Raw genomic sequence first — 19132 nt, 5'->3', positions numbered from 1 at the left:
CTACTGTTAACCGTTCAATAACAATTTATTTCCAAGCGTTTAGGAGCGTATGCAGACGTGCTAATACAGAAACATCATGTTTACCATGTATACCATCAGTGTGTGCGTAAAAGGTTGGTTGTGTGTGTGTGTGTTTGCGCGTTCTTTACGAGTTCGGCTGCGAGAGGGGGCTGATTGCAGCGTCTCACAGTCACACAAAGGCCTGGCTGTGCCGGGAATGAGGCAGGCAATCTGGGCCATAAAACAGCTATGTGTGGTATCCAAGTTAACAATGGCAGTTTGCAGCTTGAGAGTCAAATTCTGCTCAACCCACTCTGCTTTCTTGAATGTGCACGACAAAGACACACAAAGACACATTTGTAAAGAAGCAAAAATAAATTCTCTTAAACTTGCTCAAAATAGCCGATAAAGTCATGTACTGTACGAGCATAAGACTCTAAAAATGTATGTTCTTTGATAGACATACTGTAGAATAATATGAACAATGGACCCAAAAATAACAGTTATTGAATCATTTAGGCATTCTCATGTCATTTCAAACCTGCATGATTTTCTTTCTTCTGCAGAACACAAAAGAAGATATTTTGAAGAATGTCGATAACCAAACAACATTGGACCCTGTTGACTTCCATTGTAAGGACACAAAACCACAGAGACACTTCTCAAAATATCTTCATTTGTGATCTACAGAAGAAAGAGTCTTATAATGGTTTAGAGCCACATGATGGTGAATAAAAAACGACAGAATTTTAAAATATTTGAGTGAACTATCCCTTTAAGGAGCAACTTAAGTACAGGAAAGCAACATTCTCATTGTAATCACAAAACGTGAACATTCAGTGTTTTGAAAATATTGAATAACTAGAAAACAGGATTTGTTTGCCAGAGGCAAGTTTTTTGGACATCTTGGTATTATGTACAGTAGAGTGTTGGTATATATTGTACTTTCTCTAAGTAGTATTGTTTAAAGAAGTGGAATAAGTTAAATTGTCAAATGTTCTTCCATAGTTTCTTATTACCTGAGAGAGGCTGTGTCACTATACCTGCTTTTGTGTTTACACATGTTTACGCACACAAGGTTCATTAGTTTTAAGACATAGTCCTCGTGAGAACAGCAGCCCTGGGAGAAGTCTGTGTGCATGCTTGTGAAGGCGAGAGAGTGAGAGTGAGAGAGAGAGAGAGAGAGAGAGCCCCTCCTCAGCAGCACGGGGAGTTAACGCAGTTGATTACAATGAAGCTCCGTTCCCAGACCTTTTACTGCTGCTACTGCTGTCTACACGCTCTCTCTCTCTCTCTCTCTCTCTCTCTCTTTCACCTTCCTGTGTCCACCTCATCTCTACACCTCCCTCATTTCTTACTCGTTCACCTCCCTTCTCCCTCACTTCTCTCTCCGCGTGTGCATGCGAGTGTGCGAGGGAAGGTATTCACCGTGCCAACGGTACACGCTTTAATAAGGTTAAGTGCGGTGGGAGCGCGCGCAGGATCTCAGAGGAGACGGGAGCTTTAGAGGAGAACTCCTGATTAAAGCTGATGCCTTCTTTCAACTTAATGATGGGATTTTCTCTTCTGTCTTTCAAACTCGTGCTGCTCATCACAGAGCTTGTCGTGTCAATCGCTTGTTTGCCGTCAGGAAGGAACAAGTGACTCTCTCTCTCTCTCTCTCTCTACATTCTGCTGCTCTCTTCCTCTCGTCCAGTGGCTGACGGATGCCAGCTCAGAATGGTCGCAGACTCCAGCGGTGGAAGAAGTCAGAGAAGAGGTAAGCGCACTTTGTGAGCTCTAGAAAACGTTATTTTCAACGACGCTCTTTGAACTTTTGTATCCTAATGCTTTGTGACTTAGTAAATGATTTTGATCGTGCAACACGTAGCACTTTAGATAACAGGTCTAGGAAAGTTTGCGTTGTCTGTCTAGCGTCTGCTTGTGCTCGAGGGTTTGATTCATTTTGATCATTCCTGCGATGCTTTTGTGGGAGGTCTCTGCTGTTTCTTGTACCTGGAGCATCCCTCAGTGGCTAACTGAGGATATCACACAGTGTATTTTTGTTCTGCGCGAGGAAGAAAAGCTCTTCTGCTCTGTGTGCAGATGCTGCAAGAGTCTCCTTGCTCGTCCTTCAGTATTTGAATGTGTTTCTGTGAAGTATAAATGGCAGAGAATCTCGATGAATTGACCTTGTTTGTACTTTGGGAACGTGTTTCGACTTTTATGGTTTCATAACTGTCAGAATGAAGAGATGGAAAGTGTAGGGGGCCAGAAATGCGATACGCCAGGTATCGTGCAGTGTCTGTCTCTCCTCATTTGTCTCACTCTATCTCTCTCCCGTCTTCATCTGCCCCTTCTACAGGTTGGAAAATGGATTCACTTCAGCGGTTCCTGCCGAAAGGGCACCAAGCGGAAAAGAGCAGGGCCCAAGGTTAACTTCAAAGAGGTAAGAGGCCATCAAGCGCACTTAAATTGATCCTCATTCCTTTCCAATCACTGCCCGCTCTTCCAAACTCCGGGATCTTTTCGACCTCTCTCCGGATAAGGAAATCTCTGTGATTTTGCTTAATCATGCCTAATCAAGTCCTCAACTCCCGCTCTGCTTGGGTTGCTGTTTGAACGGCGCTCGAGTCTGCACGTAGTTTTGTTTGCTCACTACTATCAGATTTTAGCACACAGACGACAGAGTCTGGAGGGCATTGAATGCTGGAAAAGGGCTCAAACATACGCCCGTTTTGTGTGTCCGCCCCTTGGCCGGTCGTCAGAAAACGATAGGTGGGGGTAAAATCAAGGGATGACTGGAAATAGCTTGCGGCTGGTCATTTTTGCCATATCATGTGATGGCAATGACTCATTCCTTTGAGGATCTGCTTGGACTTTTCAAAATGGCTGATCCTCAGCCAGGAAAGATACCTGTCGCTCATTGGGCATGCGAGTTCATGCGTGTGCATGAGCGTGGTTTTATGTCTCTGTTTTCTGTTTTCCCCGGCCTTGTTTATCAGTTCTGCGAAGTTGTGCATACGTGTATACGGATTCCTCGGCACGCCTTTAGAACGAATGTCAAACAGTTAAGATTTGTCTCGTTGGAAATGGAAAAGAAAGAGAAGCCGGTCGCGCACATGTGGAATCTGCAGACCGCCTGGCTTTATACCAAAAAGTTGGGCCTCTATTTTAAAACATACATGGATGAGAGTATACTATTAGGATGTGTGTGGGTGATTGTGGGTATTTTGAGTGGTACTCAGGAAGTTTGATGCGAGTCGACTTCAAGTTTGAGCGATGATGTAATGTCTGCCCCAAGATCCTGTTATTGTCACGTCAATAGTAGGTGTGTGTGTGTGTTTGTGTATATGTGTAACATAGAGACTGAAGCTAAGAGAACATTCTGAAATACAGGGGACATTCTGAAATGTCACATGCTTCACATTTGACGACTAGCATAGACGTCTCTATGAAGATAATAACCTTAGTATTGAAAAAGGAATTGGGACAGTACATGGTACAGTAATTGTACAGTAAAGTTCACAGTACTCGGATATACAAGGGTACACAATTCTAATGCCATATTATAAATCTGAGATTCACAACAATTTAATGTTAACTTTAAATTGGGAAAACATTATCCCATTATGAGGTACATTTATCTAATCTTTTGTAAAAAAAAAAATTATTGCACACTATTGGTCTTAAACATTTGGACCCTGCTACATACTATGTACTGTAAATGTTAAAACTCTCTATGAAATTCTTCTGCAGAACACAGAAGATATTTTGAAGAATGTTGGTGACTGATCAATGGCGGTACCCATTGACTTACATTGGTTTTGTGTCCATACAATAGAAGTTAATTCTATGGTTACCAACATTCTTCAAAATATCTTCTTCGGAGTTATGCAGAAAAAAACAAGTCTTACAGGTTTGAACTGACTAGAGGGCGAGTTAATAATGGGAGAATTATCATTTTTATCACTTTAGGTACTGCACTGATTTTGCAATTGTGTCACATAATTTATCACTTTTTATAAAGACACAATGTTCGAAAGAGATCAAAATCGGACGAAAATAACATCAGATCACACATATAATGTGTATGTCTCCCGTACTCTCCTTACTCCAGTCTATCCGGCACCTGGCGAATTTTACACGTTTGTTGCATGTAACTTCAGAGGACAGTGATGACGGGGGGAGTAAAGACAGACGCAAGCTCATGAAAGAAAAGAAAGACCAATTACAGTCCAGTTGGCTCCGTACAATGACCAGGGTGGGGACGGAGAGAGAAAGAGAGCGAGCGAACGATTGTTTGAAGTGCTGCCATAAAAGCCAACCTGAAAGGAAATACTGGTGACCCCTCCTCTCCTAATGCCCCCTTCCTTTCTCTCTCTCTCGCTCTCTCTCTCTCTCTTTCTCTCACACACACCCCACCTCCTGCTTGTGTAAAACACTGGGTGCCCCTGGCTCTTCCAGGTGTATTTTATAGTGCGCATTCACGGACTTCAAAAGGAAGAGCCCCATCCTCTGCTCGCCCATAAATCAAGCACAGGCCGGGCTCTTAAAGGGCCGGCGGGCCAAGAGCGCAGGCATCGAACACAACTCTCTCATAGGTAATTACGTCATAGGTAATTGGCACAGTACAGGACCAGACACCCCCCGCTAACCCTAAACTGAGATCAGGGTCACTTTAATGTGAAATGAAAGTTTTGGGCCGGATAAGAATGGGGTTTTATTGCCTCCATTCGACCATGTGTGTGTATGGGGAGTTGATGTGCCATATTAGTTACGCTTTGGATGAAAATGGAGCAAAAATGAAGCTCATTATCACAAAGCCAAACTAATGAGAGTGCCTGTCTGCACGGGCTAATCGTGGGACAGAGGTACCAGCCTCTCATAAGAGTCTCACACAATATCTAACCTCCCACAGAGCTCATAACCGTTTATATAGTACGAGGTGAAATATTCGGAATGCTGTCGACATTGAGTCACGGTGTCCTGTTTGTAAGCTGTTGCTTAGCAGATGCTTTTATGTTTCAAGAATCCAGAAGTACATTTATAGTGCATTTATTCATTACCTTTACAAAAATTAAGCATACTTCCAAATCATTTATTAAAGCTCCAGTATGTAATAATTTTGTAATAAAATTTCAGAAAATAACTTGCACAGTGTGATATATTTCCTCCAGTTGTGTACTTACAATATTTCAAAAGTCTCTAAAGATTTTTTATTTCAGAGAAATTTCGATTTTAAATAACTGGCCGTCCCGGAAAAGAAATGTCGCCTCTCAGTGACGCAATGTCCGCTCTATACTTTGTTCCGGTGTAGACCAGAATATCACATGGTCAAATGCGGAAGTGGTTGTTATGGATCACGATTACTCTTTGGCGAGTATTGAAGTGCCAGTAAAACGGAAGCGTCCATATTTGGATACACGCAGACTGTGTGACAAACGGAGGAATAAAACCAGGATAAATATCGGCCAGGCGTTTTCGAGATGGAGAGAGCTGCGCGACAATCTTGGACTTGACAGAGACTCTGCTCTCGCGAGTGTATTGATAGACAGGTAAGCAAATCAATTATTTATTTTAGAACGATTGGTTTGAGCACGTTAAACAACACGGCATTAACCATAAACACGTAACACTGCACAACATTAACCCAACAAATCATTTAACAAATAGCTGTAAGTTGTAACGGGATAATATAGCATAACATTTCACGTTCCTTGCAGTTCATTAATTATGATGACATAAAATAATACGATCAGATATACAGTTACCTCATCCGTGATCATGATTCGTTTATCCAATTTGGATACATCGCTATGGCGAAAACGCATTTAAAACGACATCTCCCATCGTCACCTGCTTCATAGCGTCATCAAGCTTCTCCTTTGTTATTGTTGGAAATGCGCCCTCTTGTGGTCAAATACCAAGGTTACATACTGCAGCTTTAAATAAGTTAAGTATGTTTTAAATATACTTTGAACTGATCTCAATGCACAAGTAGTGTACTTGTAATGTAAGTGTATTGTTTCAATACTACTTGGGACCAAATCGGTAAACTTTTAAGTTCATAAAATCACAATTTGAAGTAAAGTGTGGCGATAAACTTTGAATACATCGCTAGTAAGCAACAAAGTTTTTTCATTTATGCTATACTACAAGTGAACTTTCACTGTAGGTACTGTATGCTAATTTAATGAAGTTCAATACTTGTATCATGTTTTTTAATTTAATAAAAGTGCTCGTTGAAGTATGATATGAGTAAAGTACTATTTTAGTCGTTTTTATACTCCAGGTATTCTTTAAGTTAACTTAGTTTACTATTTATAAATGATTTGTGCATTTTAATTTCGCTAATGTATACGGAGTATAGACTGAGAACAAGTATAGACCAAACTTGTACTTTTCTTTAAAATAAGTTAATTATACCTATCACAAGCACACAATGTGTAATTTTAGGCATATTTCCTGTAGCTCGGTGGTAAGTGCATTGCGTTAACAACGCAAGATTGTGGGTTTGATCCCAGGGGATTGCACATACCTATGTATAAATGTATAGGATAATGAAATGTAAGTCGCTTTGGATAAAAGCGTCTGCCAAATGCATAAATGTAAATGTGATGTAAATTTCTAAGAATTACATAAAAAGTAGACGGAAAGATTACTTTTTTATTTCGTGTTTAAAAGACGTGCACTAATAGTACACTTTAATATGCTTTTTTTGTATGGGCAGTCGCATACTACTATACAATAAAAAATGCAATGCTTTAAAGTTATCATATAACAAGCATGTGCGTTCTTAAAGAACAATCTTTTGGTGTTTTTTATTTGCTATTGTATTTGTAAAAAAATCACTTGTAAAGATGGCGACGAGATGGAAACATGAAATGTGAACCAGATTTTAGCCGACATCCCCCACATGGGCACCACAGCTCAAAACGCCAGAGTCATTTCTGTTTACACAATGACTGACACGCTGCACTTTGGCTTTCACCTCTACACCATCCTTAGTATGGCCCTTACGTGAACTAAACAGTGATGGTTTAGGCCCTATTATTGGTTTGGTGAGCAGGTAATCTAGTGGCTAGACACTATAGAAAGCTCCTGGTTGCTTTGTGGTTTGTCTCTTGTTGAAATCTCTCTTTGTTTATACAGTGTCAAAGAAGGGAATGTTGGGTTGTCTGAAATTAAGGTCACATTCAAACGTAACGTAATCCTTTCCTTAGACCGCACTGCTTGAAACCGTAGTCACAAGCAGATACGCTGATCTTCTAATCTTTCTTTTTTCTCCACGGCCGCTTCAATGCCTTTTTCGGCATTTGTTTCATATGGTCAGGCGTGCTTTTGAACGTTCAGCGGAATGCAGATGAAAGCGTTTGCTTGCAGATGATGTGTTTTTGAGTCAAATCCAAATTCCTGTTGTTTGCTGACATTATCGTTACTTCAAAGAGCCAAATGGATGTTCCTGGGGCCTGTTCGATATTTGCAGTAATGTTCGGCCTTTTAGTTTATCTATGCAGGCCTCTGACAGCATAAACCCATTTTCCTTTTACTACCGCGTACCGAGATATCCAACAGAGCCTGATTGCCGTGACCTGTTTCCCACTACTCCTTAGAGTCTCAATCCCTCCCTGAAGTGTTTTCCGTGCACTGCATCCTGAATCCAGTGCAGATTTATGGGGATGGAGAAAGAAGTTCAGGCCCCTCAATCCAGGTCTTTTCTTCAAACACAAGTGAACAGAATAAAAGTAGATTTTATATCCGAGGCTGTGTCTGTGGGAGAGAGGGAGGTCTGCAGTTAGGGAATATTTTGGCATCGGCCAGTGCAAAAGGCCAACCCAAATATGTGCGGTTCTGCGCGGCCGCCAGGAATCTGGTATTAGAGAACAGATCGGTTCGGCAAGATCCATGAGAAAACAAACAGAAAGATTCATAAGCAAATGCAAAACAAGGCTGACCTTTTCAGTCGCTGGATCTCCTGTGCTGAAGGTGACGGAATGGAGGGGGGACTATACTGACCAGTCACGATTCTGAATCATTTTTAATGTTAACTTAGTAGCCATTAAAGGAAAAACAGGAATATAAAGCAAGTACTGCGAACAGATGAGTGCCTCAAACCCACACCTATACCCATAGAAGCTGAACATGTAGCTACAAGCGTAAAGAGCCAAAGATGGATGGCATATTTGCATGAGATTTGTAAAGAGCAGGGTTTAAGCTGCCATCTTAATTGGTATTTACTGTATGTTTTGTTTTTCAGTAAACGAAAGCAAGACTTAAAAAATAAATCTCTTTAAATTGTACTGCGTGTGAATATATTGTATACTTGAAAACATTTAAACATAACATAAAGCTAAGGAAAAAAATATTTTTTTCCTGAATGTTTTGCAGGTATGAATGCAATGTTTTCAGATTTCGAATACAGTAAAGCCAAGTTCATTCATTTTAAAACATTTAAAATTAATGTTTTGAATGCATTTTAGGATCTGTTCAAAAATGAATATTTGATAGACCAAGCCTGATTTCAACCATAGCTTTCATGCATTTTGGCTGAGCGGCAACCTTCCGGTCTCTCTCGTGAAGCCAACACTGAAGTGACTTTAATTGCAATTTATCGACTTGCAGCTAGACACTGACTCCAAAAGAGAGCAGAATCTCATTGAGCTCCATGTTAAATTGGGCAACTTTACAGCAGAAAAAAACAAGTTTACAGCCTGGTACAGAAAAATATTTTGGTGTAGATATCTAATTTTACCCTTCATGATAACTGTGAGAAGGATGGAGTTTTTATAAGTCTCCTTTTTAACTTATTTTAAGCCTTAAAATTCAGCAAAGTAGGCGTGGGGCCACTAGAGTGACAAGTGGTCTCAGCAAACCAGGCGCCTCTGCTCTTACCACGTCCCACCTTTTTGCCCATTTTCGAATATCCGGGAGTGATCGCGATGATGCGATGCCAAGATGGCGATGAGCACCCCCGCCTACATTAGGCTTCATTTTTACTCTTCGCAAACCTACGGGTGACGTCACAGACACTGTACAGTCTATGTTTTTGGCATGCTCTTAGCATTTGTATCTTTCCTGAGGTTTACTTTCATGAAATTCAACAAACACTAGAATGAAATGGACAGAAAACATGAAATGCTGCTTAAATGCAAACAAAAAAAAATTCAGAGCTGTATTCTATACAAACAATATTTTCCCATTAAACACTATCACAGTTTTGCTTCTCAAACAAATTTGTCTAATTTTAAGGAACCCCCGCTTGAGCGGATGATTTTTGCAGCGGGTGTTTGGATGTGGGAGAGAAGAGAGATGTCACAAGTCTCTCTTGTCTGCATGTGTGGGAATGACGGCGCCCAATGGCCCAAGTGAAGGCAGGAGGCCGCGAACAGGAACAAATGCTAGAATAGACCATGAAGTCATGTGCTTTTTATTACACGCGCATACACTTAACATTCCTCACATCAGAGAGATTTATACAACGTGCAATCATATAACCAGAAAAGTTATTTTAGGTTTGAATGTATTTAGACTTCAAAGTCAGATGCAGATCGTCTTGTGGAGACCTAAACTTGTGTTGTGTTGTTGTGTTTAAAGCACATGTGCGATGAAGGTATTGGCCTCATGAGCGCTGGTTTGTGCTGGATTGATTTTGTTTAAAGAAAAGCTAATGAAAAGGCAGATCAATCACGTAACGCTGAAGAATTTTGTAACAAAAGCAGAGTCGCAAACACAATAGATCGTACTGGCAGTGTACGACACATTTTTCCTGTTATTGCGGGTGTGTGCCCAGGCATGTGCGTGCGTGTGTTTTTTAGCGTTAATGTGTGCCCACGTGTCTGCATTTTTATTGTGAATTGCATGGCTGAGAGTTTCCACTGTGTGGGATGAATTGTGCTCCGCCAGGGCGGAATAAGCAATGTCGGCGCTCTTGCGACTTGCGTCCAACTTCCAATGCAAGCCCATTATAATCAGCAAGCCTCATATTACTGATGGCTTTTATTTGATACACTAATTCGCTCGCTGGAGAACAGTGTAGAGGGTTGTAATATAGACCTAGGGTCTTTAAAAGCCAAAGCGTTATATGAACAGTATGTATATAAAAAGCTCTGCCGCTCCCGGTGCATAAAAGCAGAACTCTGCGGTCTTCCTCCCTCGCCCGTTTCTTTCTTTTTTTCTCTCTCTCCATCTCCTTCCATCCAGGATTGAAGTACTTTAACATGTGTCATGAGACCTCCGAGCTGGGTCTTACAGTGGTATTTAGCTTCAAGCTACTAGAAAGGGATGAGAAGACAGACAGCCTGTAGCGTGTTTCTGAGTCAGGTGGAGGGTTATGGGAAACAGATTTACAGCTGTATGGTTAGTTAAGTAATTTTTAAATATTGATTCAAAAAACCTACTTTGTTATACCGTGTGGCGATACATGTGGAATATTTCTCATGTAAGGACGACATAACAAGAATGCGAGGAGTGAAATTACAGGTACAAAATGTTAAAGGTCGCGGTGTTGTGAAGGTCTTGGGTGACCTGCTCAGCTTGTCACTTCCTCGAGAGGAAAAACAACTCCGGCTACGGCTACACTGATCCTGATCCACATAAAAGCTTTTCAAACGCTGTTCTTCCACAGTTGTGTTTTCAAACGTTTACGAAAACGCTTATGTATGCTGCACATTGATAAGGTGGAGTTAACATAAGACTATAAAGTCGGAGAAGTGAGTGAAAATGTTGACGGTAATCATGCTAAAACTTTACTAAAATAATGAATGTTATTAATATAAAGTATTTAAATAAAGAAATAATGGCCAGTTCTTGGTTTGAGGCTAAATGAGTCACATGACTACAAATCTTTTCGAAAATTTTAACTTTTCTCTGTATTCGGATGGTTATAATATATTCTCTTTTTTTATGTAAAGCTGCTTAGAAACACAACAATGTAAAAAGTGATATATTAATAAATTAAATTGACTAGAATTTCGAAATCCTCCGTGTTCAAATATATCCACTTTGGAGAGCATTTTCAAAATGCTTAATTTTTGTTGACGAAAACACCTCTGGAAGGTCAAACCGGAGAATAAAAGATACATTTTCAAACAAAGTCGTTTTGGTGTGAACAAGGCCTTTCATTTTATTTGTCACAGGGATATAAGCATAAAGCATATACAGTTTCCTGGCCTAAGAATCAATTTGGTCCAATAATTCTTCCCTTTTAACCCCCAGTGGCAAAAACTTTTGAAAACGAATGACTTGTAATGAGAATCAGATGTCGCAAATTGTTCTTTGTTTTAAGTTTGTGTGTTTCAGTCGTGTCTAATCGCTGCGTTTCAATCAGCACAAACTCCGGCACTTTCTCTCTAAAGTTCTCTGAGGAATAGAGCTTGAAGCTTTTAACGTGAGTGGCTTCCTCACCGAAAAAATCGCCACAACATCTCCAGTGTCATTAAATACCATCTGTGTTTGTCTTTCCAGCCCACATGGAAAAAGCATCAGTTAGGAAATGCACAGACACATGTAGCTTTAACCGATTACATATGGTCCCTCCTCACTATTTCCACAAGCGTGACGTTCGAGCTCCAAGTGGATTTATGTCAAATACCGTTTTACGGATAAATGCGCCTTCGTAAATGAGAGGTAGCGTACGGGCCCCGCGCAAAATGGAACGGCCCGTATTTTGCATCATGTCCCCCTTGCCTGCGAAGGGCCTGATTTGGCGCAGTAACTCAGCCGTCACTTCATCCCATTTCTTACTCGTTCTAAGCGCGGCACTCAAACATCTGTCTGATGGGGGAAAAGGCAGCGTTCGGGTAATGAGCGAGGGAGACGGCGGGTCTCGCAGACGACTCCGCCACTATTAGCCTCATTACACCCCCCCCTTCCTCTCCACGGTCTCTGAAGGTCTGCAGATCAGACTTATAAAGCCCACAGCGTACACAGCAGGCCCTTTAATGCGGAAGCTTAATGCTGTTGGGCTCACAGGCGGAGAGATTATTGAGGGAGACACATATGAATCCAATAACCGAGACTTTTAAAGGGGTTTATTTTGTCGTTTAAGCGCACGGATCAATTTGACCCTAAGTGTTTTCAGTCAAAGGGAAACATCGTAATAGGGCTTTTTGTGCTGAAAGTCTCCCAGCTGCACTTTTCTTTGAAATCCTGTGATTGAAATGGTGTGGGAAGGTGAGAGGCTCTCCATAACAATCTTTGTACGGAAATGACTGCTAAAGCAACTGGTGACTTTCAACTAAGTACATAATACACATATCGTGTCCAATTTATGTGTAAATTAGATCTTGTTACAAGTAGACAAACCAATACTGTCATATTTATGCTCAAAATAGTACTAAGACACCACCTTTACGGAACAGATGTGAGTGGAAATACTGTAGACCAAGCATCATGTCCTAACAATGCAGCCGGTTTCCAGCATAAGCAGTTTGTTTGTTCACACTGTAAGCAAAACTTTCAGACCAGTGAGATTCCACAGTGGGTTGGGCTATAGCGCAGCAGAAATAGAAACCAAGCGCCAGAAATTCTCTACAAGCATCAAAAATAACAGAATAAAACACAATAACCAAAACGTCATTGGGCCACCGTTTCACAGATTTTTCCTGGCAGCTGGCCAGGAAAATTATACTTATCAGATCCATTCGATGGCACTATATTTGGGTTTCAAAGCGAGAGGGTCCAGTTTGGTAATGGCACAGACAGGAATAGCAGGCAGAAATAGCTGCCCGTCTGACTGGCACAATCAGTGGATGGCTAACTGTAATCTGTGCCGCCAGGGCACAAAGCAAGAATGACGTTCGTACAAAAGAATGCTCATAGCATCCTTCTGTTGTTTGTGCTCTTGGGGTCTGCTCCGAAATATGACATTCAATTTAATAAATGGCCGTATGTTGGAGCAGATTTTCCTGGATGTGTCCGTGTGGGGGTGGCACTTGTTGGTTGTTTTGCTAGAAAGCATGTCGTAGATATCTGCTGAAGCTGAGGACTTTTAAGTAAAGCCAGAAATATGTCACACTGCAGACATATCATTTTTTGTATATTTTGTCTTTTCAAAGTACAAATATTAAAAAAAATCCTAAATTAAGATACATTTACTTGAGAAGTAAATTGATAAAATATATTAAATCTTGTTTTATACATAAATCATCAACATTTTGTGACTTGATGCATTAAACAAGATACAAGCAAATGGTGCAAGTTTTATTTTTCTTATACAATTGGCAGATATTTTTCATGTTTTAAGCACGTTCTTGTTTCAATTTTGTTTAAGACATAAAGGAACAGTTCACCCAATAATTCAAATCCCGTCTTCATTTACGCCCCCTCGACTTGTTCCAAATCTGTATAAATGTCTTTATACTGATGAACACAGGGAAGGTGTGTATAGTACATATAATAATTGTCAAAGGGCTATGCTTTTGAGACCTTTAAGAAAATCTGCTCGAGGAGTGACTTGAGCAAGTGTCCTATCTCTTGAACGAAAACAAATGAGTCATTGCTTGTAAGCCACGTGACCTTAACCTTTAAACCATTTTGCAAGGTTACAATTCGCACAGAATGAAGGATGGGTGATGGCCTGTTCGTGCATTTGTTAGGATGCAATGCTGCGACTCTGCAGCTGAATGTCAGCATTAAAGCAGGTGGAGATATTTAGAGCAGATCTGTTAGCAATCGCCTGGTGAGACACTCTGCCACGTTTTAGTCTCCATGTGTAAGGATGACTCATCCCGTGCTGCTTGTCATGAGTCTCTAATCTTCTTAAAGAGCCACTGTCCTCTGATGCTGCATGTAGTGGTCTGCCTTATGTCAGATTTGATGTGTGATTTCCTTATCAGCAGCAGTCATGATGAAAAATGTATTGTGAAGGGTTTTATTGCGACGGATCCATTTTCTTACACGGTGTGAAAGACCTGTTGTGTCTCTCAGGGGGAATTGACTAAGACTGTATGACACCTGCTCTTTGCATGTGCTGTCTGTGTTGTTTTACTGTCTGATTCTCTAACAAAGTGATGCAAATTGAGCACTAAAGTCGGTTATGAGTCCTACTTTGGGTGTTTTTTAGAGTTACTGTAATTTAGTTTTCAGTTTTATTAATTTTTTTAATTAGCTTTTATTGTCATGTAATTATTAGTATAATTTATTATTTAGTTGTTTAATTTTTTTATTGCTATACAAGTTAAAAAAAAAATCCTATTTCAATTTAAGTATAGTATTAATTTTATTTTCTGTTCATATTTTTACTGCCATGACTTCCACATATTTTTTGATACATTTTTCAAATATTTCCACTTATATTTTATTGATTTATAAATTCCCAGAAATGTTCTTAAATCTAGAAATAACCTTGGTGTTTTTGCACTTGTTAATTACTGTTGTTAGCAAGTACATGACAGTGTTTTGATGGGATAGCATTCGCAACAGTGGTTCTACTGTTAAGTGAATTCCCCATCCGAGTTCTCAGGTGACTTTGAATTTGATCACATCACAGCATGCATGAGCTCTGGGCTTTGCATGCATTCACGCCAAAAAAAAAGTGGTGAAATGAAAGTCAGATTCTGAAAAACACAGAAAGATATCCAGGCTTAGTCCATTAGCAGATCCCAGAGACCTAATCTAAGGGCAGCAGCGGGCTAAAAGCTCGGCTCAACAGACCACCCCATTTGCAACTTGTCACAAGCCTTGCAGGCACACTAGAATTTTTATAACGCATCTTTCCTGGATCTCGCCAGGTGGCAGCTACCGCGCCAGTGTGCGGGGAGATGAACCCGAGCAGGCTTTTAGCAGGAACCGATGCTGTCTGTGTAAGATTTTCATTTATTTACAAGGTTAGTTTTTTTCTCTTGCTCGTCCTCGGGTTTTACAGAGGAAATTCGATTGAAGGGAGTAGCCTGTTGCGTGTACGTTCAGTATACATAATGAATACCGACATTAACTCATATGTTCCACTTTACATTGAACTCTAAGAAACCTACAGCAGAAGTGACTACACATGCAAGTTTTCTTTGAGTCAATGGCAATGTATTATAATGGCATATTTCAGGAGTCTGAGAAGTTTAGTCTGATTTCTCATTTTGATTAAACTGTAACGCAATATGAACAAGTAGCTTATGTGGAGTGAGTCTGAGCAACAGGTGAACTGAGAGGTCGTAGCCAGAGAAACTATTCTCAAATGCCATGTTGGCGAAGAGCCATCTTGACGGGTCACTATGAGGTCACCCTGCAATGACATCTGGACGCAAATCGAGAAATTCCTGTGGTCTAGACCACAACACGGCCATTGTTTTTCAAAGCCATCTTCTGGTTTCGATTGTGCTGTCAGGAACAACGCAAAGGTCTGGTTATGCTTTGATGCCCTTTCGCACAAGTATAATCAAAGTGTTTTTCAGCAGGTGCTTTTATTAACAGTAGAAATGTTGCTTTGATCTTCCATGTTGCACCTCCCCGTGTTTACCTATCACTCATCATATAGTATACAACGTTGCGACTGTGTGTGTTTTCCCAGCACCTGCGATGTCACAAGCCTTTTTCTCTCCGCTTTGAACACGTGCCCCCTCGCCGTGACCCTCTCCCTCCTCCTTTCTTCTCAGTGTTTCACCCACAGCTGTTTGTTTTTGTCACCTAATTTGCAGATATTATGTACTCAAGTAGATCTTTTGTTCTCGTCGTCAAAGGTGTCCTTTATGCGAATGTGTAGCGGTGCATGTTGAGGATGTTCCCTTTTTCCCTTCCTATCTCTCGCTCAACCTCCCACACTGTATTCTGAGAGAACCTAAATGTGGTCTGTTTCAACATCTTAATTTACTATTTTTTTGGTTGTAGATAAATATCGCTGCTTTGCTTCTGAAACCTTGTGTCTCCATGTTTAGTTTTTTTCCACAAATTATTATTATTAGTCACCCTTTATGTTGGTCACTGGTTTTTAAAATATCTAACCATTGAAACGCATTAAAAAGTGCATGTCAAATTTGACATCACGGCATATAATCATTTCAAAAGTACAGTGTTTTACCTTTTTCTAAAAGAGCGTATGTCGACTGTGGATCTGAGGTTTCGGAAAGGACAGTGATGATATTTCTTTTAATATGAAAATCATATAAATATATTTATATAAAAAATAACACTTACAAAAAAAATGAAAGTGACCTATTAGTCAGATATGGTGACCCATACCTGAAATGTGACCTCTGCTTTAACCCATCCAGATAGTCGTGAAAACACGTACACCCGGAGCAGTGTACTTTAAATTTAAAGTGTAATTTAAAATTTATGAGGAATTATAAGACATTAATATTAATGATGCTGAGATTGATCTAAGTGCATTAAAACTACACATATAATACTATCGTAAATATTTTGGTGTCGGTGTCTGGTTGTTACTCCAACACAATGCACTACGTTGTGTTTTTCACCAGTTTAACATTCTGCCTTAAGAGTTGGTTACAGTGAAAAACACTGTACTTCCAACAATTGGATTTTAGGTCATTCATTGGCCGAAAAAAGAAAACTAAAAAGCCAAAGATGATTATATCTGACATCATTATTTATTTATTTGGCCACGATAATTATGTCATGAAATTCTGATATCATGGCAGTCCTAGCCTGTGCGTAGTTATCTAGGTCAGAAGAACATATGTTAACATTGATCAAAATTCAGGGTACAACCACACAAATAGCCCCTGTGATGCATTTATTCTTGCATCATATAAAAGAAAGTTATTGTACGTTTCAGGTTGTTGATTGGCTCCCATTACTTCACGTTCCTACAGTAGGTTTTGTGAGTGCTAGTGTGGTTGATAACAGCAGTAACCTGTGAAGATATTTGACTAGAGTCAAAAATCATACATGACCAGTGACACTTTGTTTTGGTTTTGAAATGACAGATCGAAGAGACAACTGTATCATGTTACCCATCAAGAGAGCTGCTGGTTATTGTCCATATTTAAGGGTCGAGGTCAATGTAACCTGTCTTGTTAGGACAGCTGTAGTTTAACACAATAGATCTTTCAAGTGCATAGAGGCAGTAGATGTTTTCTCAGCTGCTGTATAGAGGCCTCCTGATCACAACACCTCCAATCTACATTCAGCTCTGAGAGTGATGGTGGTCTTGCTGTAAAAAAAGTGTGTTTGAGCAGGTGAATGATATCAGTAGATGGCTACATGCGGGTTACGATAAGATTTCGATAGGTAGTGTAGTAAACACACTTCAAGCTCAGCTTTGCTATGGATTATGCTACTATAGTTTTCACACTACGTATTTCAGGCATGGGAGTTTTTCCCAATACTTCCAATTTTATAATACTTTCACTGATCCCAAATTGCACATGGTGAATAAGTTCAAGAAAACAATTGTATGGCGTGAATTAAACATTGCTTGCTTTGTTTGTGTAACTACCCCAATATAGCACTAGCTCATAAATTATTTCGGGGAGGGACTCTTTATGTGTTTAGCCAATGAAAGAAGCCAATGAATGCTATTCCATTCAATAATGCTACAACAATTTGACTTGTTCTCCGAAGTCTTCAAGTAGGATTTTTCTACTCGTGATCCTTTCCCCTCTATTAACCCTGCAGCCTCTCCCGCCAAGGCCTTTTTAGAGCACATGAGGTAATGTTGTGAAAACAGGCGTATCGGTTTCACTAAGTGACGTCTCATCGACTTGCTGTCTGGAGAGGTCTGCTTGATTATTCACAGGTATGGATCTCTCTGTACTCCTTTCTCTTGTGAGGGCCCAGCCCACAGACAACATCATCTGAGACTAGAGACTGCCTAAACCGTACAAGGAGCATCACCTTGAGCTGCGCCTTGAACAAGGACGGGGGACCTCTAGCGTCTAAAAGGGGGTTTATTGATCGTTCTTTTTACCCAATGTCCTTTGCTAACATTGAGGTTGCTGTTGGAATTGTGGTTACGATACTGTGCTGCTCTTACAGGTGATGGAGGTTTGAGTCTGGATATTGTTCATATAGTCAAAGCAGAAAATTACTTTTCTGAACCATTTTAAATAGGTGAAAACATTGTGAAAATTGTATGTAACCAATGCCCTAAACACAGTACAACCTTTTGGATGGACTGTACCCCTGTCGCTCAGTTTTGTTTCATTGATTTAAAATGAAATATGGCGTCCTTATGCACAATATATCTCGATCTAGTTCCCACATTCATTTCCCGTCTCCGTTTTATTATTTCTCTCCATTAAAAAGCAGGAACCTCCAAAACATTGAAGGTACTGTTCTGAGTGTTAAAAGCTCGGATTGCTTTGGTTGTCACAATATACCTGTATTGACAATAACCGCGATATTAAAACCATGATCATTGATATTGTGTTCATTCTACACATGTGATAATATAGTAAATAACTTGGCAATCATTTTACTTTAAGAGCCACTATGGCTACACGCTCTCTCTCTGCCTCAAAATTAAAGATTCATTTGAATGATTTATTTCCTGAAAACAGCAATAAATATCGTGATAATATAATAATTTGTCCATGACAAAATTAGGTTTGAGAGCTGTTAAACTATCGCTCCTATTACAGTCAGCGCTGTGGATTTAAAGGGCAGACCCTCCCTCACATGATCTATAATTCACAAAAGTCTCGCCTTCCCCGTGGCGACGAGAGAACCCCGATGCCACCGAAACCGAGAGGCTTATATGACCTGAACTACAGAGCCAACGCGAGTTCACCGCCGCGTGTCATGTGTCATCATTCAACGTCCACCGATAGCGCAGATATCCTGAGATCTGCTCTTGGGCTTCGACCCTATTGAAAGTCCGCCTCGAGGCATACTTTGCCGGTGGGAAAAAAGGCTCGATAAAGATAATAAGGGAGAGAAAAGGAGGGAAAACAAGAGACAAGGCAAAAGTAACCCGAGTATTCCGGGCGGGGTGTTGCGCCACCGTCAATGCCGTAGTGTGTTTTTACGAGGCTGTGGTCAGACAGCATAAAAAGCCCAGCAGTAGTAAAACTGCCACAGAAATCACACTTGGTGTTTTAATAATGCCACTTAGGCACAGACGCTTGTGCAAGAATAACAGCGAGTGAATGGCGTGCATTCTGACACACAGGACCCTCCACAGGGCTTTGAGGGCAACAAGGCGTGAGGTTTCACAGAGACGATCTCTGTTTCCAAGGTTTTCGCTTGACGGTGG

General features: G+C 40.4%; 1 protein-coding gene across 3 annotated transcripts in view; it reads left to right on the top strand.

Moving 5' to 3' along the window:
- aopep (aminopeptidase O (putative)) overlaps positions 1 to 19132 on the top strand; it is a 66773-nt gene that overhangs the window by 27718 nt on the left and 19923 nt on the right. For all 3 annotated transcript variants that reach the window (XM_056772740.1, XM_056772742.1, XM_056772741.1), the window contains exons 11-12: positions 1697 to 1759; positions 2345 to 2428. In XM_056772740.1, the coding sequence (XP_056628718.1) occupies positions 1697 to 1759; positions 2345 to 2428 (147 nt within the window). The remainder of the gene's footprint in view (positions 1 to 1696; positions 1760 to 2344; positions 2429 to 19132) is intronic.

This window comes from Triplophysa dalaica, chromosome 18 (genome assembly GCF_015846415.1).
Source record: "Triplophysa dalaica isolate WHDGS20190420 chromosome 18, ASM1584641v1, whole genome shotgun sequence".
Taxonomy (NCBI): Eukaryota; Metazoa; Chordata; class Actinopteri; order Cypriniformes; family Nemacheilidae; genus Triplophysa; species Triplophysa dalaica.
Note: the sequence above shows the minus strand (reverse complement) of the source record. Positions and strands in the feature narration are given on the sequence as shown.